The sequence below is a fragment of the Oncorhynchus gorbuscha genome, linkage group LG17, assembly GCF_021184085.1.
Source record: "Oncorhynchus gorbuscha isolate QuinsamMale2020 ecotype Even-year linkage group LG17, OgorEven_v1.0, whole genome shotgun sequence".
Taxonomy (NCBI): domain Eukaryota; kingdom Metazoa; phylum Chordata; class Actinopteri; order Salmoniformes; family Salmonidae; genus Oncorhynchus; species Oncorhynchus gorbuscha.
The window spans coordinates 26,181,181-26,198,035 of NC_060189.1; the positions used below are offsets into that span (position 1 = coordinate 26,181,181).

The 16,855-nt window shown below is 43.1% G+C and overlaps 1 protein-coding gene across 1 annotated transcript in view; it reads right to left on the reverse strand.

Annotated features, from left to right (window-relative positions):
• The window catches only part of ubr1 (ubiquitin protein ligase E3 component n-recognin 1), a 32,032-nt gene that overhangs the window by 3,656 nt on the left and 11,521 nt on the right, over positions 1 to 16,855 (reverse strand). Inside the window, exons 5-38 of the mRNA XM_046309174.1 lie at positions 12,608 to 12,735; positions 12,371 to 12,509; positions 12,130 to 12,192; positions 11,713 to 11,944; positions 11,523 to 11,611; positions 11,308 to 11,406; positions 11,061 to 11,218; positions 10,856 to 10,955; positions 10,617 to 10,745; positions 10,322 to 10,502; positions 9,817 to 9,878; positions 9,555 to 9,665; positions 9,349 to 9,414; positions 9,138 to 9,239; positions 8,983 to 9,046; positions 8,679 to 8,803; positions 7,732 to 7,784; positions 7,508 to 7,610; positions 7,340 to 7,388; positions 7,065 to 7,219; positions 6,881 to 6,980; positions 6,666 to 6,769; positions 6,471 to 6,551; positions 6,194 to 6,372; positions 5,345 to 5,547; positions 5,124 to 5,217; positions 4,843 to 4,995; positions 4,594 to 4,694; positions 4,407 to 4,503; positions 4,042 to 4,190; positions 3,879 to 3,934; positions 3,684 to 3,780; positions 3,527 to 3,594; positions 977 to 1,212 (exon numbers count right to left, since the gene is read on the reverse strand). Of these exons, the coding sequence (XP_046165130.1) occupies positions 977 to 1,212; positions 3,527 to 3,594; positions 3,684 to 3,780; positions 3,879 to 3,934; positions 4,042 to 4,190; positions 4,407 to 4,503; positions 4,594 to 4,694; positions 4,843 to 4,995; positions 5,124 to 5,217; positions 5,345 to 5,547; positions 6,194 to 6,372; positions 6,471 to 6,551; positions 6,666 to 6,769; positions 6,881 to 6,980; positions 7,065 to 7,219; positions 7,340 to 7,388; positions 7,508 to 7,610; positions 7,732 to 7,784; positions 8,679 to 8,803; positions 8,983 to 9,046; positions 9,138 to 9,239; positions 9,349 to 9,414; positions 9,555 to 9,665; positions 9,817 to 9,878; positions 10,322 to 10,502; positions 10,617 to 10,745; positions 10,856 to 10,955; positions 11,061 to 11,218; positions 11,308 to 11,406; positions 11,523 to 11,611; positions 11,713 to 11,944; positions 12,130 to 12,192; positions 12,371 to 12,509; positions 12,608 to 12,735 (3,926 nt within the window). The remainder of the gene's footprint in view (positions 1 to 976; positions 1,213 to 3,526; positions 3,595 to 3,683; positions 3,781 to 3,878; positions 3,935 to 4,041; positions 4,191 to 4,406; positions 4,504 to 4,593; positions 4,695 to 4,842; positions 4,996 to 5,123; positions 5,218 to 5,344; positions 5,548 to 6,193; positions 6,373 to 6,470; positions 6,552 to 6,665; positions 6,770 to 6,880; positions 6,981 to 7,064; positions 7,220 to 7,339; positions 7,389 to 7,507; positions 7,611 to 7,731; positions 7,785 to 8,678; positions 8,804 to 8,982; positions 9,047 to 9,137; positions 9,240 to 9,348; positions 9,415 to 9,554; positions 9,666 to 9,816; positions 9,879 to 10,321; positions 10,503 to 10,616; positions 10,746 to 10,855; positions 10,956 to 11,060; positions 11,219 to 11,307; positions 11,407 to 11,522; positions 11,612 to 11,712; positions 11,945 to 12,129; positions 12,193 to 12,370; positions 12,510 to 12,607; positions 12,736 to 16,855) is intronic.

Sequence of the window (16,855 nt, forward strand, 5' to 3'; positions counted from 1 at the left end):
CACCAGCAAAGCATCCCCACACCATAACACCACCTCCATGCTTTATGATGGGAAATACACATGCGGAGATCATCTGTTCACCTCACAAAGACATGGCAGTTGGAACAAACTCCAATTTGGACTCCAGACCAAAGGACAAATTTCCACCGGACTAATGTCCATTGCTCGTGTTTCTTCGACAAAGCAAGTCTCTCCTTCTTATTGGTTTCATTTAGTAGTGGTTTCTTGCAGCAATACAACCATGAAGGTCTGATTCACACAGTCTCCTCTGAACAGGTGATGTTGATGTGTCTGTTACTTGAACTCTGTGAAGCATTTATTTGGGCTGCAATTTCTGAGGCTGCTAACCCTAATGAACGTATCCTCTGCAGCAGAGGTAACTCTGGGTCTTCCACTCCTGTGGCGATCCTCGTGAGAGCCAGTTTCATCATAACGCTTGATGGTTTATGCGACTGCACTTGAAGAAATCTTCAAAGTTCTTGAAATGTTACGTATTGACTGACCTTCATGTCTTAAAGTAATGATGGACTGTCATTTCTCTTTGCTTATTTGAGCTGTTCTTGCCATAATATGGACTTGGTCTTTTACCAAATAGGGCTATCTTCTGTATACCACACCTACCTTGTCACAACACAACTGATAGACTCAAACGCATTAAGGAAAGAAATTTCACAAATTAACAAGGCAAACCTGTTAATTGAAACGCAACCTCATGAAGCTGGGTGAGAGCACGCCAAGAGTGCGCAAAGCTGTCATCAAGGGAAATGGTGGCTATTTGATTTGTTTAAAAGCTTTTTTTGTTACTACATGATTCCATGTGTTATTTCATAGTTTTGATGTGTCCACTATTATTCTACAAAGTAGAAAATAGTCAAAGTAAAGAAAAGCCCTTGAATGAGTAATTGTTCTAAAATGTTTGACCAGTAGCGTATATTACATTTAAAAAATACAGAGAAGAGACAGCATTCCTTCTCACCCGCCGGTACACTGTGACACAGCTGCATAGAGCTCTACTGCTGCCCTCTCCGCCTGTCCCTCCTCTCCCCCAAACACTGCCGTGTCATCTGTGGAGGAGAGGAGGACCTGCACCACGTGGGCCATGGTGACCAGGTGCAGGATGTAAAGGTGGTTGTAGGCAGAGCTGACAGCAGAGGGCTGCAGGTCTACCGCCTCCTCCTGGTAGAGCGCTGGAATGGCAAGCACCAGCCCCACCTGACAACACACAAAGAAAGGTTGGTTATCCCCAGAGCATGTGGAAGACCTAATGTATACCACAAGGCAAGCGGTACCAGAGTGGCAAGTCTAGGTCCAAGAGGCTTCTATAAACAGTTTCTACCCCCAAACCATAAGACTCCTGAACACCTAGTCAAATGGCTACCCTGACTATTCACATTGCCCCCCTCCCTCCCTTCTCCACAACACTGCCACTCTTCGTTGTCATCTATGCATAGTCACTTTAATTAACTCTACCTACATGTACATCAACTAACCAGTGCCCCCACTCATTGACTCTACCTGCACCCCCCTGTATATATTGTTATTTTTTTACTGCTCCTCTTTAATTACTTTTTATTTTATTTTTTAACTTCACTGTCGGTTAAACTGCACTCTAGCTTGGAAATCAGATTGCATAGCGGTCACAGGTGCACCTCAGCCACGCTCAAGGTCCTAAACGATATCATAACCATCATCGATAAAAGGCAGTACTGTGCAGCCGTCTTCATCGACCTGGCCAAGGCTTTCAACTCTGTCAATCACCACATTCTTATCGGCAGACTCAACAGCCTTGGTTTCTCTAATGACTGCTTCGCCTGCTTCACTAACGACTTCTCAGATAGAGTTCAGTGTGTCAAATCAGAGGGCCTGTTGTCCGTACCTCTGGCAGTCGCTATGGGGGTGCCACAGGGTTCAATTTTCAGGCTGACTTTTTTTCTCTGTATACGTAAATATATATATATATATTTTTTTTTACATGTGTGTGTATATATATATATATATATATATATTACTTAACACAGTGTCCGAAGAGGGGCCAGATGTATTCCGAATGGTGTCGTCTGCATAGAGGTGGATCAAAGAGCGACATCATTTATATATATATTTATTTTGCGTGTTTGTGTGTGCATATATATATATATTTATTTTGCGTGTTTGTGTGTGCATATATATATATATTTATTTTGCGTGTTTGTGTGTGCATATATATATATATATATATGATGTCGCTCTTTGATCCACCTCTATGCAGACGACACCATTCGGAATACATCTGGCCCCTCTTCGGACACTGTGTTAAGTAACCTCCAGACGAGCTTCAATTCCATACAACACTCCTTCCGTGGCCTCCAACTGCTCTAAAAATGCTAGTAAAACGAAATGCATGATCTTTAACTGATCACTGCCCGCACCCACCTGCCCGACTAGCATCACTACTCTGGACAGTTCTGACTTAGGTATTTGTAGTTGTCCACATATTCTAGGTATCTGGCTGGACTGTAAACTCTCCTTCCAGATTCACATGAAGTCACAGACTCACATGAATCCAAAATTAAATCTAGAATTGGCTTCCTATTTCACAACAAAGCCTCCTTCACTCATGCTGCCAAACATACCCTCGTAAAACTGACTATCCTACCAATCCTGGACTTTGGCGATGTCATTTACAAAATAGCCTCCAACACTCCACTCAGCAAACTGGATGCAGTCTGTCACAGTGCCATCCGTTTTGACACCAAAGCCCCATATACCACCCATCACTGCGACCTGTATGCTCTTGTTGGCTGGCCCTCGCTTAATTTGTCGTCGTCAAACCCACTGGCTCCAGGTCAGCTGTTAGTCTTTGCTAGGTAAAGCTCGTAGCACGCGTTCCAGTAGGTATATTTCACTGGTCACCCCCAAAGCCAACACCTCTCCTTTCCTTCCAGTTCTCTGCTGCCAATGACTGGAACGAATTGCACACAAAAAAAAAAACACAAAAAAAATCACTGGAGTTGGAGTCTTATATCTCCCTCACTAACTTTAAGTGTCAACTGTCAGAGCAGCTTAACGATCGCTACAGCTGTACACAGCCCATCTACAAATAGCCCATCCAACCAACTACCTACCTCATCCCCATATTTGTTTTTGTTTTTCTGCTCTTTTGCACACCAGTATTTCTACTTGCACATCCTCATCTGCACATATATCACTCCAGTGTAAATTGCTAAATTGTAATTACTTCGCCACTATTGACCTATTTATTGCCTTACCTCCTTACTTAATTTCCACACACTGTATACAGATGTTTCTATTGTGTTATTGACTGTACATTTGTTTATCCCATGTGTAACTCTGTTGTTTTTGTCACACTGCTTTGCTTTATCTTGGCCAGGTCCCAGTTGTGAATGAGAACTTGTTCTCAACTGACCTACCTGGTTAAATAAAAAATGATTAAAAAAGGGGCTCGTAAGTAAGCATTTCCCTGTAAGGTCTACCTGTTGTTTTAGGCGCATGTCACTAATACAATTTGATTTGATGGGTGACTTACCAGAAGGTGGAAGAAGTCTACTTCTAGAATAGAAGGTGTGCTCTCTGAACTCATGGTGGGTAACAAGGCTGTAGAGAGAGGCAACCAAATCACACAAAATAAGTTTAGAATGTTAGGTGGATGGATATCGTGTGCCGGGTGGTGTTTGAACATGTACCTCCTAACATGTCTGTGAAGTGCTTCTGAATGACAGCCTGGGAGCTCTTGAGGCGTTGGGTTGCAGAAAACTGAACCACAGCCTTCAGGCCCGCAAGCTGAAAAAGAAAGCAGAGTTACTGTGATAAAACCCTCCGAGGGGGATAGGTGAAAATAGGTCAAACACAGTCCCTCCTCTGTAATCTATCTGACCTACCTGTCTGTTTTGTAAAGAGCCAAACAGTGTCTTATCCTCTTCCTGTAGCAAGTTCTCTGTTAGGAGAAGAAAAAAAACATACTGAGTAATGGTAAAATTAGTTCTGCTAGATTAAGGATGGAAAAATAAACAGATGGAGAGGTAGAGAGTCAGTGGGACTGACCAATGGCCTGGATGGTGAAGGCACAGGTGTTCCAGGACATGACGGGCACGGCGGGACACAGCTCGTTAGGGCCTGTCTGCAGCCCCACCCTGTGCACCGTGGTGGCACACACCACCAGCATCTCCGCTATGCTGTCAGAGTACTTCCTCCTGAAGATCAACAAGTACTGATTACATTCCAGAGCATGTCGTGAGTGGATACACAATATAGTACACTGTCAATAACATGGAAATGATGTCAGTGTGTGTCGTGCACTATAGAAACATTTGAATAAACCATTAAGAGCAGATGGTTGTGTGTGTGTGTGTGTGTGTGTGTGTGTGTGTGTGTGTGTGTGTGTGTGTGTGTGTGTGTGTGTGACTCACGGCTCTTTTACTCCAAAGCTGAGGATGGAGCGGAAGTCTGGCTGGCCTTCCCCGCAGAGGGCAGTGTCTCCGTCACTGATAGTCTCACTGCTGCTTTCTGGACCACAAACACAATGGAGTCACACCTGCAAAAGCCCTGGGCTCTCTCCACGAAGATGACTTTGTGAGATCACACAGCTGTCTTTACCTGGTCCCTGAGTGACAGACTTGAGTCCTTTGATCCTGGCAGAGAGGATCTGGATCCAGCGAGGGAGGGTGAGGAGCTGTCCCACCAGCTCTGCATTCTCACTGCAGACAGGATATAAGGGACAGGTCGGTTACAACTGATATGTTCACTACTGGGCCATAAACCAGAGTTAGTTTTATGGATACTCCAAAAACATATCTAAACTCAGTCATTTAGGAAGTGGCAATAAAGTCTAAAAGGAAGACATACTAGTTGAGTGTGAGTGGTTCCAAGGGGATGAGAGGAACCACAGTGTTGCACAGGGACTTGCAGAGCGGGCACATGTACTCCCCGTTCTCCAGGTCAATGATGAGCTCAGCATGGAGCCGGTTCCGAGTGGTGTTCTGGACTGCCTCAAAGTACCTAGAACACACAGAACAAAAAAAAATGGGTTTTAGGTCTAATCTATCTTTAGGTCTTCAAGGCCCAAGATAGTATGTTGGAATCATCATCCCTATGATTCATTGATACACGTGACTGCAGTGACTCACTTCTGCCAGCAGGTGGCGTGCATGACATGGCCACAGCTGCCAGTGTGAGTCCCCACAGCCAGGTCAGGTGGCATGAAGAGGGGGTACATGGTCTCTGTCACACAGAACAACACATTAACATCTTTAATCATTTCAACAGTAATGCAAAAAGAGATCACAGTGGTCAGAGTGTATTGTGTACAACACGAGATCAAATGGAGGAGACTAAAAAGGGAACTAACCATTGTTGGCCAGAGTCTTCCCCCGGCACTGTGTGAGCACGGTGGACCTCTGGACACAGGCGGTCAGCACCATGGCTGGAGAGCGGGCCTGGACCTCTTGCTCCTCCTGACATAGTATGCAGGTCAGCACCTCCCTCTCAGCTGGGGTGGAGCCCCGTTGAGGCCCCACAGCCACGCACAACTCTCCCAGCTCCATGGCACAGCTACAGGACAGGAGGGAGAAGCATGACAGCACAATTACTCATTTAAATCAGTTATAGATGTCCTCCTAATCACTAACCTTCATTCAAGCAATCAACCAAATTCAAATTTGAATTCACTCCCCCTCCTGCAGTAAACTTGAGGTACTATTAGGCAAGCTAGAGTATATTATTAAAGAGATTCTCCAGTACTTTTGTATACTGTTCAGCCAGTAGTTCTGAACGTAGCGCTCACGAGCCAAAAGTGGTCACCAAAAACTGTGTACTAGTCACACATGTGCACCATGTCATTGCTTTCTCTCGCTCTGCTGCGTATGCATCTTGCTAGCTGTCACTCAAATTGCTAGGGGCTGAAGGTCATTGGCTAGAACTCAAATTGCTCGGGGGCTGGACCACGTGAGAGAAAATGTAGGGAAAATGGCGCAACACAGCTTCCAGAAAAACTGTAGCTTTCAAACTAGGGATTTCATAGCTAATTGAGGAAAGAAGGTAATTATGCATGTATGAATTACACGGACACATCCAGCCCAAAGCGAGAGGTTTAAAAAAATACTTCGTAGCCACCAAAGTTCCGAATCATGTCTTTAAAGGAAAGGCAACACTCTGTTGTCTCCCTCACGGCCAACAGCTCCCCCTACATCCTCCTCACCTCTCTCTAGAGGCCACAGGCTCCCCCTGGGAACTCTCTGGCATGTTGTCATACAGCATCTTGTGTGACTCAATGAAGTTCTTCTGCATGGCCGACATCTGGGCCATTATCTTCTGGCGATGGAGCTTGGCTGCCTCCGCCTTCCTCTTCCGCTCGGCTTTGTCTTTGTCAGGGACGATCTGAGTCAAACAATCAGACATAGACAAAGGGTGAGGATTCTTCAATGCAGAAATGTTGCATGACAAAGGTGTAAAAATGACCCCTGTTCTGTTTTTACCTCTTCTGGCTTGGTCTGCTCCACACTCATAGAGGCTGCTGGACTGGACTTCTCCCTAAGGCACTTCACCATCTCAAACATCTACCAGAAAGAGAAATATGATCATTTAAACAAAAAGTTGTACTGTAAACTGTCTAAAATCTCATTTGAAAAAAGACAATCAAATCTCTTAACAGGACAATGAAGTTATCCCACCTGCAGTGTCCACTTAATCATATCCTTCTGGGCTTCCAAGGAAGGAAGAGCCGTCATCTTGGACAGGAGGTGGAACACAGATTTACTATGCTCGGAGCCGATCGCTGAGCGAGTAGAGAAACAGATAATGGCTCAAGAAAAAATGTATATGAACTGTACCCTAAACCAAGAGACACACATTTAAAGACAAAAAGTAGTATCTCTAGGACACTCACTGCGAGCTTTGAGGCTGAAGTCAAAGGTGACCTGCTCCACAGTGCTGGCTCCCAACTGAGCCTTCTCCTCCAACAGACCCTGGCCTATAAGGTGCAGGGACTGTGGGGGGCACACAAAGTTACCGTTAATATGGTTCATATTAAAAAAAAAGGAAAGAGAGAGAGAAATACATGCGAAAGGTACCCTCTGGATCATGGCCTCTGTCCAGTAGGTGGCCCGGTCCTCCACAGCTCTCTGCAGAACTCGTCTGAGGATGTGGATGAGGATGTCACAACACAGCAGATGCACTATGCTGGAGAAGGCGGGGCAAAAGGGAGGGGGGACAGGGGGACGCAGGGCTGGGCATGGACAGAGACAGACAGTGATGAATCATAAGCAAATAGTGAATCACCTACAGGCATTGGCTCATAATAACACTGTTCCTTTGTATGAACGTATGATTATGAGTTCCATCTCACCTTTGTCACTGCCCTCCTGAGTTCTTCTCTTCTTCTGAGCATCTTCTGCCTGGAGCACAGAGTTCAGGGGTCACAAGGTTATGCATTAGCAAATGCCAGCAACCAAGGGAAAAATGGCTTTGGAAAAACAAATATAAATGTGTATGTAGCCTCTGTACCAACATCTACCTTGCTATGCTGAGATTTAGAATAGTGAAAAAAGAAGGGATTGAATTCCGGCAGGCACTCCTTTTTCACTTCATACAAGCCGTGTCCAGAAACACCGGGCTTCCTAAATGGGAGGATCAACAGGTCAGTGAAAAAGCTTGTCAAACATTATTCTCTGCTGAAAAAGTTATTTATTATTTTGATTTGTATTATTATGGTCAAGATGACCTTAGTGTTACACTTACTTGAAGGTGGCAACTTTTGGAATGACAGTTTCCAGGCCAGTTTCATGGCTCTCCTACAAAACAAAGACAGTACATTGTTGCAGTATAAAAGTGGTAACAGAATAAGTGCTGAAGGCCTTCCCAGACTGTACGTCGGATTAAGTCTTTTAGGATTATTACATATGATTCAAAATTCAAAAGGCACCTGCACATTTGAGCCATCTTTGTTGCATGGTATCAATTGAATAACATAAGAAACCTGCACACTGCTCTTATTAGTATCACTGCTCTTTACTAAGCTTTATAAGAGCTCTGACGAAGGCCTTCAGGCCGATACGTAAAGCTTATTAAAGAGCAGTGATACTTATCAAGAGCAGTGTGCCGGTTTCTTATTTTTAAGAAACAGTTCACACGCAAACCTTGCATGTCCGAACTCAGAATAAAACATGCTTCCCAAAGACAACATGGCCGCTGTGGTAGAACGTATACTTTGATTGGCGATTGTGCATTTTTCAAAATTCCATCAGTTAGCTTGACTTCATGTGTCATGTAAAGATTATTAGGGAAATCGTTCTTCTTGCAAAGCATGTAAAAGTTTAAATTGAGCCATTATATGAATCTGACTATTCAATCGTATTATTCTGTGCATACTCAGTGTCAGCTGTGTTCCTATTGGTCAAGTCAACGAGGTCGGCTCGTAACAGCAGCCACAAAACACAATAAAGGCTAAACATTTCTGACATTGACAGAACTTTGTCGGAGACTACGACTGCACGTAGTGGTACTTAATCGGAACCCTAGACCCTGTCACACTGAACGGGCCAAGACATCCAACAATCGTTTACAACCTAAGAATTTGCCCGCGACGTGGACATTTTGTCTGGGACGGCAATATCCTGGTATAAGACGGCTAAAATAGTACAGTCTGTGTGGGCCATAAGAGGTGTAGTATAGGTCCACATTCTCACGTTCTCCGGCAGGCCCTTGACCAGGCTGCTGTGAGCCATGGGCTGAATACACAGCAGGTGGATCACCTCCCTCATAGTCACATCCTCTTTGGTCACGTGACTGATCCCTGGGACATACCGCTCCCCTAGGACACAGGGGGCATGACATACAGAATGAGACGCCCCTTAACATAATCAATAACTGCTATATCATCTAGCCAACGAGATGTCACTCTACACAGTCAACTTACTAACTACATATTAGGATTTCGCCAGACATTTACTTAAGTAGATATGTTATTTAGAAAGCAGCTTAGGGACATACCAACAATGATGATGAGGAGGTAGAGCATCTCTTCTGTTAACCGGTTCCACTGTTTCAGCAGTTCCTGAACAGGACCATTGGTATTTTATTAATTTACCATTTTTCCGAAATGTAATAAATATTTATTTGAACCAATAGTCAATGGTCTCTCTTACTTGGTCTTTGCTTGCGAGACTTCCATTGAACACATCAAAGAGCTCAAATCTCTGCAAGATCAGCATGATGAAGTGGTTGGGGTCCATTTTGGAAGCAGCAATCTGTAAATAGTTTTGAGAGGAGACTTCCGATTATGTAGTGGCAGTCAGGAGACTCCATAGAATAAAAAGGGAGGGGAGTGCAGAACAATGTTGCTGTTGAAACACTAACCTGTAGCATGATGACATCCTTGTCATACATCTCATCCCTGCATTTTACATCATGGTAATAATACACCTGGAAATTACAAATAATCTTACATTGAAACACTGACATTTAAGCAATCATAAAATGTGAAATAAAAACTTTGAAAAGTTCCAGTTTTAGCAACAGTTGACACCATCAGCCCATCCAAGCCATCACATCCCGCCTTTCACCTGGCTGACGAGCGAGAGGCCGTTTCTGCGCCACATCTCAGCTGAAACTTGGGCAGCCAGCACCACACAGCGCAGAGGATGCTCCGCAAACCAGGTGAAGTCACAGCTCTCCTGTAACACATAGACATCTCTGTCATTTAGCAACAGCAGTGGGAAGATAGTCTGCAGATACAACACTGATTATTACTGACTACCGACAGATGAAACAAGAAAACCGATGGAAAGATTTAAAAGTGAGTTTTCACTTGTCACAGATACTTACTGGATCCATGAATTCGGGAAGGCGTCTGACTGCCCCTGTATAACACAGCTGTACATACAGGCCTGGGGATCATAAGGAACTGGTATTAGAGGTTCTGTAAAACTAAAGATGCACCAAAGAACATTATTGAGAAGGTGGAATGACAGCATAACCAATAGGGCTGGGATGATACCAGTATCGCAATAACTTATATAGGACATTTTTTACTTCTTTAGGAAAACAGCCCTAATGTTGGAAACAAACATTATGCTGTCATCCAGAGTCACATGTATTTATTTTCCAAACTATAGTACACAATGTTTTACATACAGCAGGTTTTTAAAGGACCAAAGAGTTTGGTCTGCTTTGTGTTTTCATTTTTTCCACGGAAAACCAATAGGCATGCTGTATGATCTTCATTTCCATAACGCCATCTTCATTTACACAACCCCAACTACTGTCCCAACACAGAGCAATTTTCCAAGGCCCATAGGGGCAGACAGATGGACAGTATGGTTCTCCTCACCAGCGAGCGCCCTGGAGATGGGCAGGTGTATGCTGACAGGCTCCTGGGACACCTTGTACGGGCTGACATGGAGGATGTGTTTACACATGTAGTAGTCTGTGGCCTCGCTTTGAAAGGGTTGGTTATTGCAGCGCATCAGCGCCCTGTGGCACTCCCTGAAGGACAGGAGGAGAACAGTCTCCTGGGGGAGGGGCATGGGCAGAGATGTCAGTCAAGTACAGGAACATACACTTTTCCATATTTATCAGAGATTTAGGGATTTGGGGATTTTAAAAAGCATTGCGTGAGGACTTACATCAGATGAACACCAGTCCTGGAACATGACGAGGATGTGTCGTAGCTGTCTCTGGATAGAAAACCCAGCCTCCCATTCAGGCTCGACCTCGATGTGCTGACCAAACTGCCGCTTCACCTCCTCCATACCCTACCAAGAGAACAACCATCTGATGTATTTCATGGAGGCAAAGGCTGCAAGTCAATACAAAAGCCCTACCGACCGACAGTTACTCCAGAGTGTAAAGCGACTGAGTGTACCTGCATGCAGTGGAGGAGCCCCAAGAAGACCCTGAACCCCTCCAGGAACTGGGTCCTCAGCTCCTCAGTCCACAAAGAGGGCTTGCTGATCAGAATGTACCTGTGGAATAGAACACTTTCATATTACGGATACGCATCAGGCAGCTATAGCAAAAGACATATTCCTTAATGTCAGAGATTAAGCTGACTAGTATGTCACACCCACCTGAGGTCGTGGAAGATCACCTGGATCCGGAAGAACTTGTCTGAGTTGTACCCCTGGAAGTGGAAGCGATGGTTGGCATCCAGGTGCTCCGACAGCAGCTCCATGACGGTGTCAACGATCACCTTGATCACATTCCCTTCCTCAATCAGCTGCCTGGCCTGAACAGAGAGAGAGAAGGATAAAGTGGTATGTGAGCTAAGCCTGGCAAATGTTTACTTTATATTACATTGATGGCCATCGCTCTCACCAGAGTGGGTACGGTGAAGATCTGCACAGATAGAGCTGTAATGGATATGCTCCTCTCATGGTCATCAAGTGTGTAGTCCTTCTGCAGTTGTTTGTAATGCTGAAAGACAGTGAGGGCAAAAGGGTGGGACGTACAGTATAGGTTAGCCACATAATTGTAATGTAAAGGTTGCATTTATTTGAAACATATCAGTGTACTACTGACTTCTGACATACCTTGGTGAACTCAATAGCAAAGCGCCTCTTGTACTCAGTCTCCATCAGCAGGCTACAGAAGATCAACTCATGAATGAACTTGCGGGCTCCTGGTGGAAAGACAATGGGCTTGAATGTGATGGACTGGAGGCAAAACAGAGGTGCATCTTAATGTAGAGAAAGAATGAAGTATGGATCAAGGTCTTCTTGCCTTTGTATAGCCTGGAGTCGTGCAGCATGAGTCGGCTGATGAGGCTGGGCTGGTCACCCTCGGAGCTGGGCTCCAGAGCCACCTGGCAGAACACCTGCCTGAACCCCACTGAGTAGCCGATGATCTGCTGAAACCAGGCGCCCAGTCGCATGGCAAAGCTCTGGTGGGCCATGACTGCAGAGTGGAGGATCTCCACACGCAGGGGCTGCAGGGAGATGTGCTCCGAGTGGGACTAAAAGCACAACACAGAATACAGCATGGGTTAGAGGTCAGTGGCTGCAGGGAGATGTAGTCCAACGTAGGACTACAACAACACAGCATTTAGCAGGGGTAAAATGTCTGACTCAGAACACTGAAGGTGATTAAGGTCTATGGCAAAATTTGCCTTTTGCAGTTTTATAAAAGGCTATGATTTACCCTGATGAGGTCCTTGGCTTGTTGGCAAGACCGGAGCTTCCCTCGCTTCACTGCCCGGCGACCCTGCATTCAAAACAGAATGATCAATTTCAAGTGCATAGCTATAATAACAACGAAAGTTCAACATTGCAGCAGAAGACCTTGTTTTCCGTTTTTCCCCCTTTATTGACATATCTAGATGCTTTAAATGAAAGAAAGTAATGAAGAATGCCAGATGGCAGAGAACGCCTGCAGACAGTACCTCTTTGTCGATGAGGGCTGTGTGAGTATGTGCCTCACTGTGGTCACACTGAACAGAGCGCTGCAGGGTGTAGATCACATGATCATATGAGTGGTGCTCATCGTTGTACAGTACACAGTAGTATGTGTCCTCCTTCACCCTGTGACAAATCACATTGAATGTCATTCTGGATTTAAAACTACTGGTGTAATGTGGATAATTTTAGTGCTATGGTTATCATTAGAAATAGGATAGTACCTGGGCTGCAGGTCTGCTGCTAGCTCATAGCTCTCCTCCCACACCAGCAGATCTGTAGCGTAGCGCAGGAGAACCTGGAAGAGCTTCTGGGCACGCTCATGTAAACCAGGCTCTAACACACACTCATCCTACAGAGACAAAAAGTATCAGTCACACACATTTTTACATTTGAGTCATTTAGCAGACGCTCTTAACCCGAGTGACTTACAGCAGCAATCAGGGTTATGTGCCTTGATCAAGGGAACAGACAGATTTTTCACCGAGTCGGCTCGGGGATTCAAACCAGCAACCTTTCAGTTACTGGCCCAACGCTCTTACCTGCTAGGCTAACTGCCGCCCTATGGTATGGTGCCATCTGATAGACACAATCATGTCTTGCACATGTAGGGGCCCTATAAAATCTGCTTAAATGTTCTCCATTTTGTTTTCTTAGGTCTCAGATTTCATTTCGTTTAGATTTTTACTCTCAAAATCACCGTTTTTAAATAGAAAAACAACAATTAGATGTTCTAAGTCCACAACCATGCTTAAACTACATCAGGAGACAACATTTGAGGTCTGGCAAAATTCTAAGAAATGTTGGGTGTACATACCCTTTAATTGAAGTGCACACCAGCATGAGACTTGCTTGGTTATCGGTCTTTCTGTAGCAGACAGGTGGTTACAGAGTTTGCTAAACAAATCCCCACTGGATTGAAGCAAATAATCATGATACACTATATGACCAAAAGTATGCTTTCCACTAGATGTCGGAACATTGCTGCAGGGACTTACTTCCATTCAGCCACAAAAGCATTAGTGAGGTCGGACACCAATGTTGGGCGATTAGGCCTGGCTTGCAGTCAGCGTTCCAATTGATCCCAAAGGTGTTCGGTGGAGCTGAGGTCATGAAATTACTTGAAGGATGCCATGTTAAACCATGTTACCCTACACATGCATAATTAAGACAGTTCAGACATATACACTAACTAATTCAACAAAAGTTCTTTAGAAAACTCAAATGAGACAGAGCTCATTGTTTTTCTTCACATCATTTCTTTATTTTCTTTTTTTGGTGGATCAGCTTAATATTCCCATATCATTTTTTGGTAAATATATATATATATCCATATAACATATGCATACATATACACATACATACTTTTAAAATAGAATATACCTTTATTATTCTCGGCAAACCCTACCACCCTTCCGCCAATTGGAGTAAACTAATAAACAATAACACTTAGGCTTCTACCTTCAGTTTATACATCTTATACACATCTTACAATCTATTTTACAATAGTTATATTTTGTTTGTTTTTAGTCCTTCCTCTATTTCTGATGTCCATCCAGTTTGATTTCTATTTGTAACTGCGCTATTTCACAAAATTTCTGAATCTATATACATTTTACAGACCCCGTATGTTTTACATTGGTCATCTTGTTATTAGTCCCACCCTTCAGCTCCATTCAACCCCTCCCATCTAGGGCTTAACACCATCCATTTAGGATTTTTATTTGCCATATATTTTTCAACTGTGCTGTGATGCTTCACAAAAGCACTGAACCTTTCTATTCTCAAACTTCTACAGATTGTAAAAAAAAAAGTTTTTTTGCTAAAATAATTATTATATTATTGATTGACTATGGCTTTTCAAATCACCCAGTATTGCTGTCTGTGGCATTAGTTCTAAGCAAATGTTGCAATTCTTCAGCCATTCCTGGACCTGTGACCAAAAATGAGCTACATATGGACAATACCAAAATAAATTATCTAGTGACTCTGCCTCCTCACAGCAAAATCTGCAGAGCTGGGAAGATTATATCCCCCATATATATATATATATAACATTCTATTGGTTGCAAGAATTGTGTATAGTAATTGAAATTGAAAATTGAGAAGTTTTGAATCGGGCGTTGTTTTGCGTATCAATTCACAAACCATATACCCATTCCATGGCACATCGAAAACCTCTACACAACTATTTCACAATTTATATGGCACAGCTGTCCATTTTTAGGTCCTTAAGATTAAATTGGTATATGTTTTTTATTTATCACACTTTTCTTTAACCATTCATGTTCTTTCATGCAGGGCCGACAGACAAGTTACTTACTTTCCCCACCTTCTACTTGCCTCTTCCATTTTTGTGGTAATGCTGCTATTAGTAGGTTGTAATTTGGGTAGAGCAGACATTTCCATATGTCTGTGTTAGCTGCATGTATGACATAATGCCACCAGTCCTATTTATGATATCATTCACTAAAATTATACCTTTTTTTATATTTAAATTACTTTAAAAATGTATGTTTTTTTTCATCAATTAGTATATTTGAGTTTAACCACAATATTTGTTGTATTGGTCTTTTCAGGTGGATTAAACTGAAATTGCAAACAACTTTCTACGGCTTGTTTTTTTTTATAACAATATTTGGGAGATTATTTCCTTTTTAAACAACTGAAAGTGAGCAGTTGTAATCTGAATAGAGGGGAAAAGGCCATTCTTGAACATAGGATGAGACATTCCTACCAATTTACCAGAGAACCAGTTTGGATTTAAGTATAACTTTTGTATGACTGATTTCTTTAGTGAGAGGTCTAATGCTTTAATATTTCATCATTTTTGCACTCCCAATTCACATTTGTTATATAAATAGGCCCTTTTAATTTTGTCTGGCTTGCCATTCCAAATTAAATTGAATATTTTTTGTTCACATATTTTATAAGGCAGGTCACTAGGTATAGGCAAAACCATAAGCAAATAGGTAAACTGTGATATGATTATGAACTATTTAAATCAGGGTGATTTTTTCCGCAAATAGACAGGTATTTTCCTTTCCATGGTAGCAAGATCTTATCTATTTTATAATAATGTATTGGAGAGAACTCATTTCTTTCTTTTGGGATTTGTATACCGAGTTTGTCCACATCTCCATCAGACCATTTAATTGGTAAACTACACGGTAATGTAAAATTAGCATTTTTTTGTGATCCAAAACGTAATATCTTATCATAATTTGGTTTTAATCCAGAGGATAGAAAAAGTATCTAGATCCTCTATGAGGCTGTGGAGAGATTCTAATTGTGGTTTTAAAAAGAAAACATGAATCATCAACGTACAATGACACCTCAGTTTTTAAGCCACGGATTTATAATCCCTTAAAATTATTGTTGAATCTAATTTTAACAGCTAACATTTCAATGGCAATAATAAATAGATGTGCCGATAGTGGACAACCTTGTTTTAAAACTTTCTGAGATGTAGACATTATTTAATATTTTACACCTAGAGTTACTATACATAACTTTAACCCATTTTATAAAGAGATTCCCCCAAATTGAAATATTCTAGTCATTTATATACAAACTCCAGTCGTACTTTATCAAAAGCCTTTTCAAAATCAGCTATGAAAACCAGGCCTGGAGTCCCCGATATTTCATACTATTCTATTGTTTCCCGTACTTGTCTTATACACTGCTCAAAAAAATAAAGGGAACACTAAAATAACACATCCTAGATCTGAATGAATGAAATATTCTTATTAAATACTTTTTTCTTTACATAGTTGAATGTGCTGACAACAAAATCACACAAAAATTACAAATGGAAATCAAATGTATCAACCCATGGAGGTCTGGATTTGGAGTCACACTCAAAATTAAAGTGGAAAACCACACTACAGGCCGATCCAACTTTGATGTAATGTCCTTAAAACAAGTCAAAATGAGGCTCAGTAGTGTGTGTGGCCTCCACGTGCCTGTATGACCTCCCTACAACGCCTGGGCATGCTCCTGATGAGGTGGCGGATGGTCTCCTGAGGGATCTCCTCCCAGACCTGGACTAAAGCATCCGCCAACTCCTGGACAGTCTGTGGTGCAACCTGGCGTTGGTGGATGGAGCGAGACATGATGTCCCAGATGTGCTCAATTGGAATAAGGTCTGGGGAACGGGCGGGCCAGTCCATAGCATCAATGCCTTCCTCTTGCAGGAACTGCTGACACACTCCAGCCACATGACGTCTAGCATTGTCTTGCATTAGGAGGAACCCAGGGCCTACCGCACCAGCATAGGGTCTCAAGGGGTCTGGGGATCTCATCTCGGTACCTAATGGCAGTCAGCTACCTCTGGCGAGCACATGGAGGGCTGTGCGGCCCCCCAAAGAAATGCCACCCCACACCATGACTGACCCACCACCAAACCGGTCATGCTGGAGGATGTTCAGGCAGCAGAATGTTCTCCGCGGCGTCTCCAGACTGTCAAATGT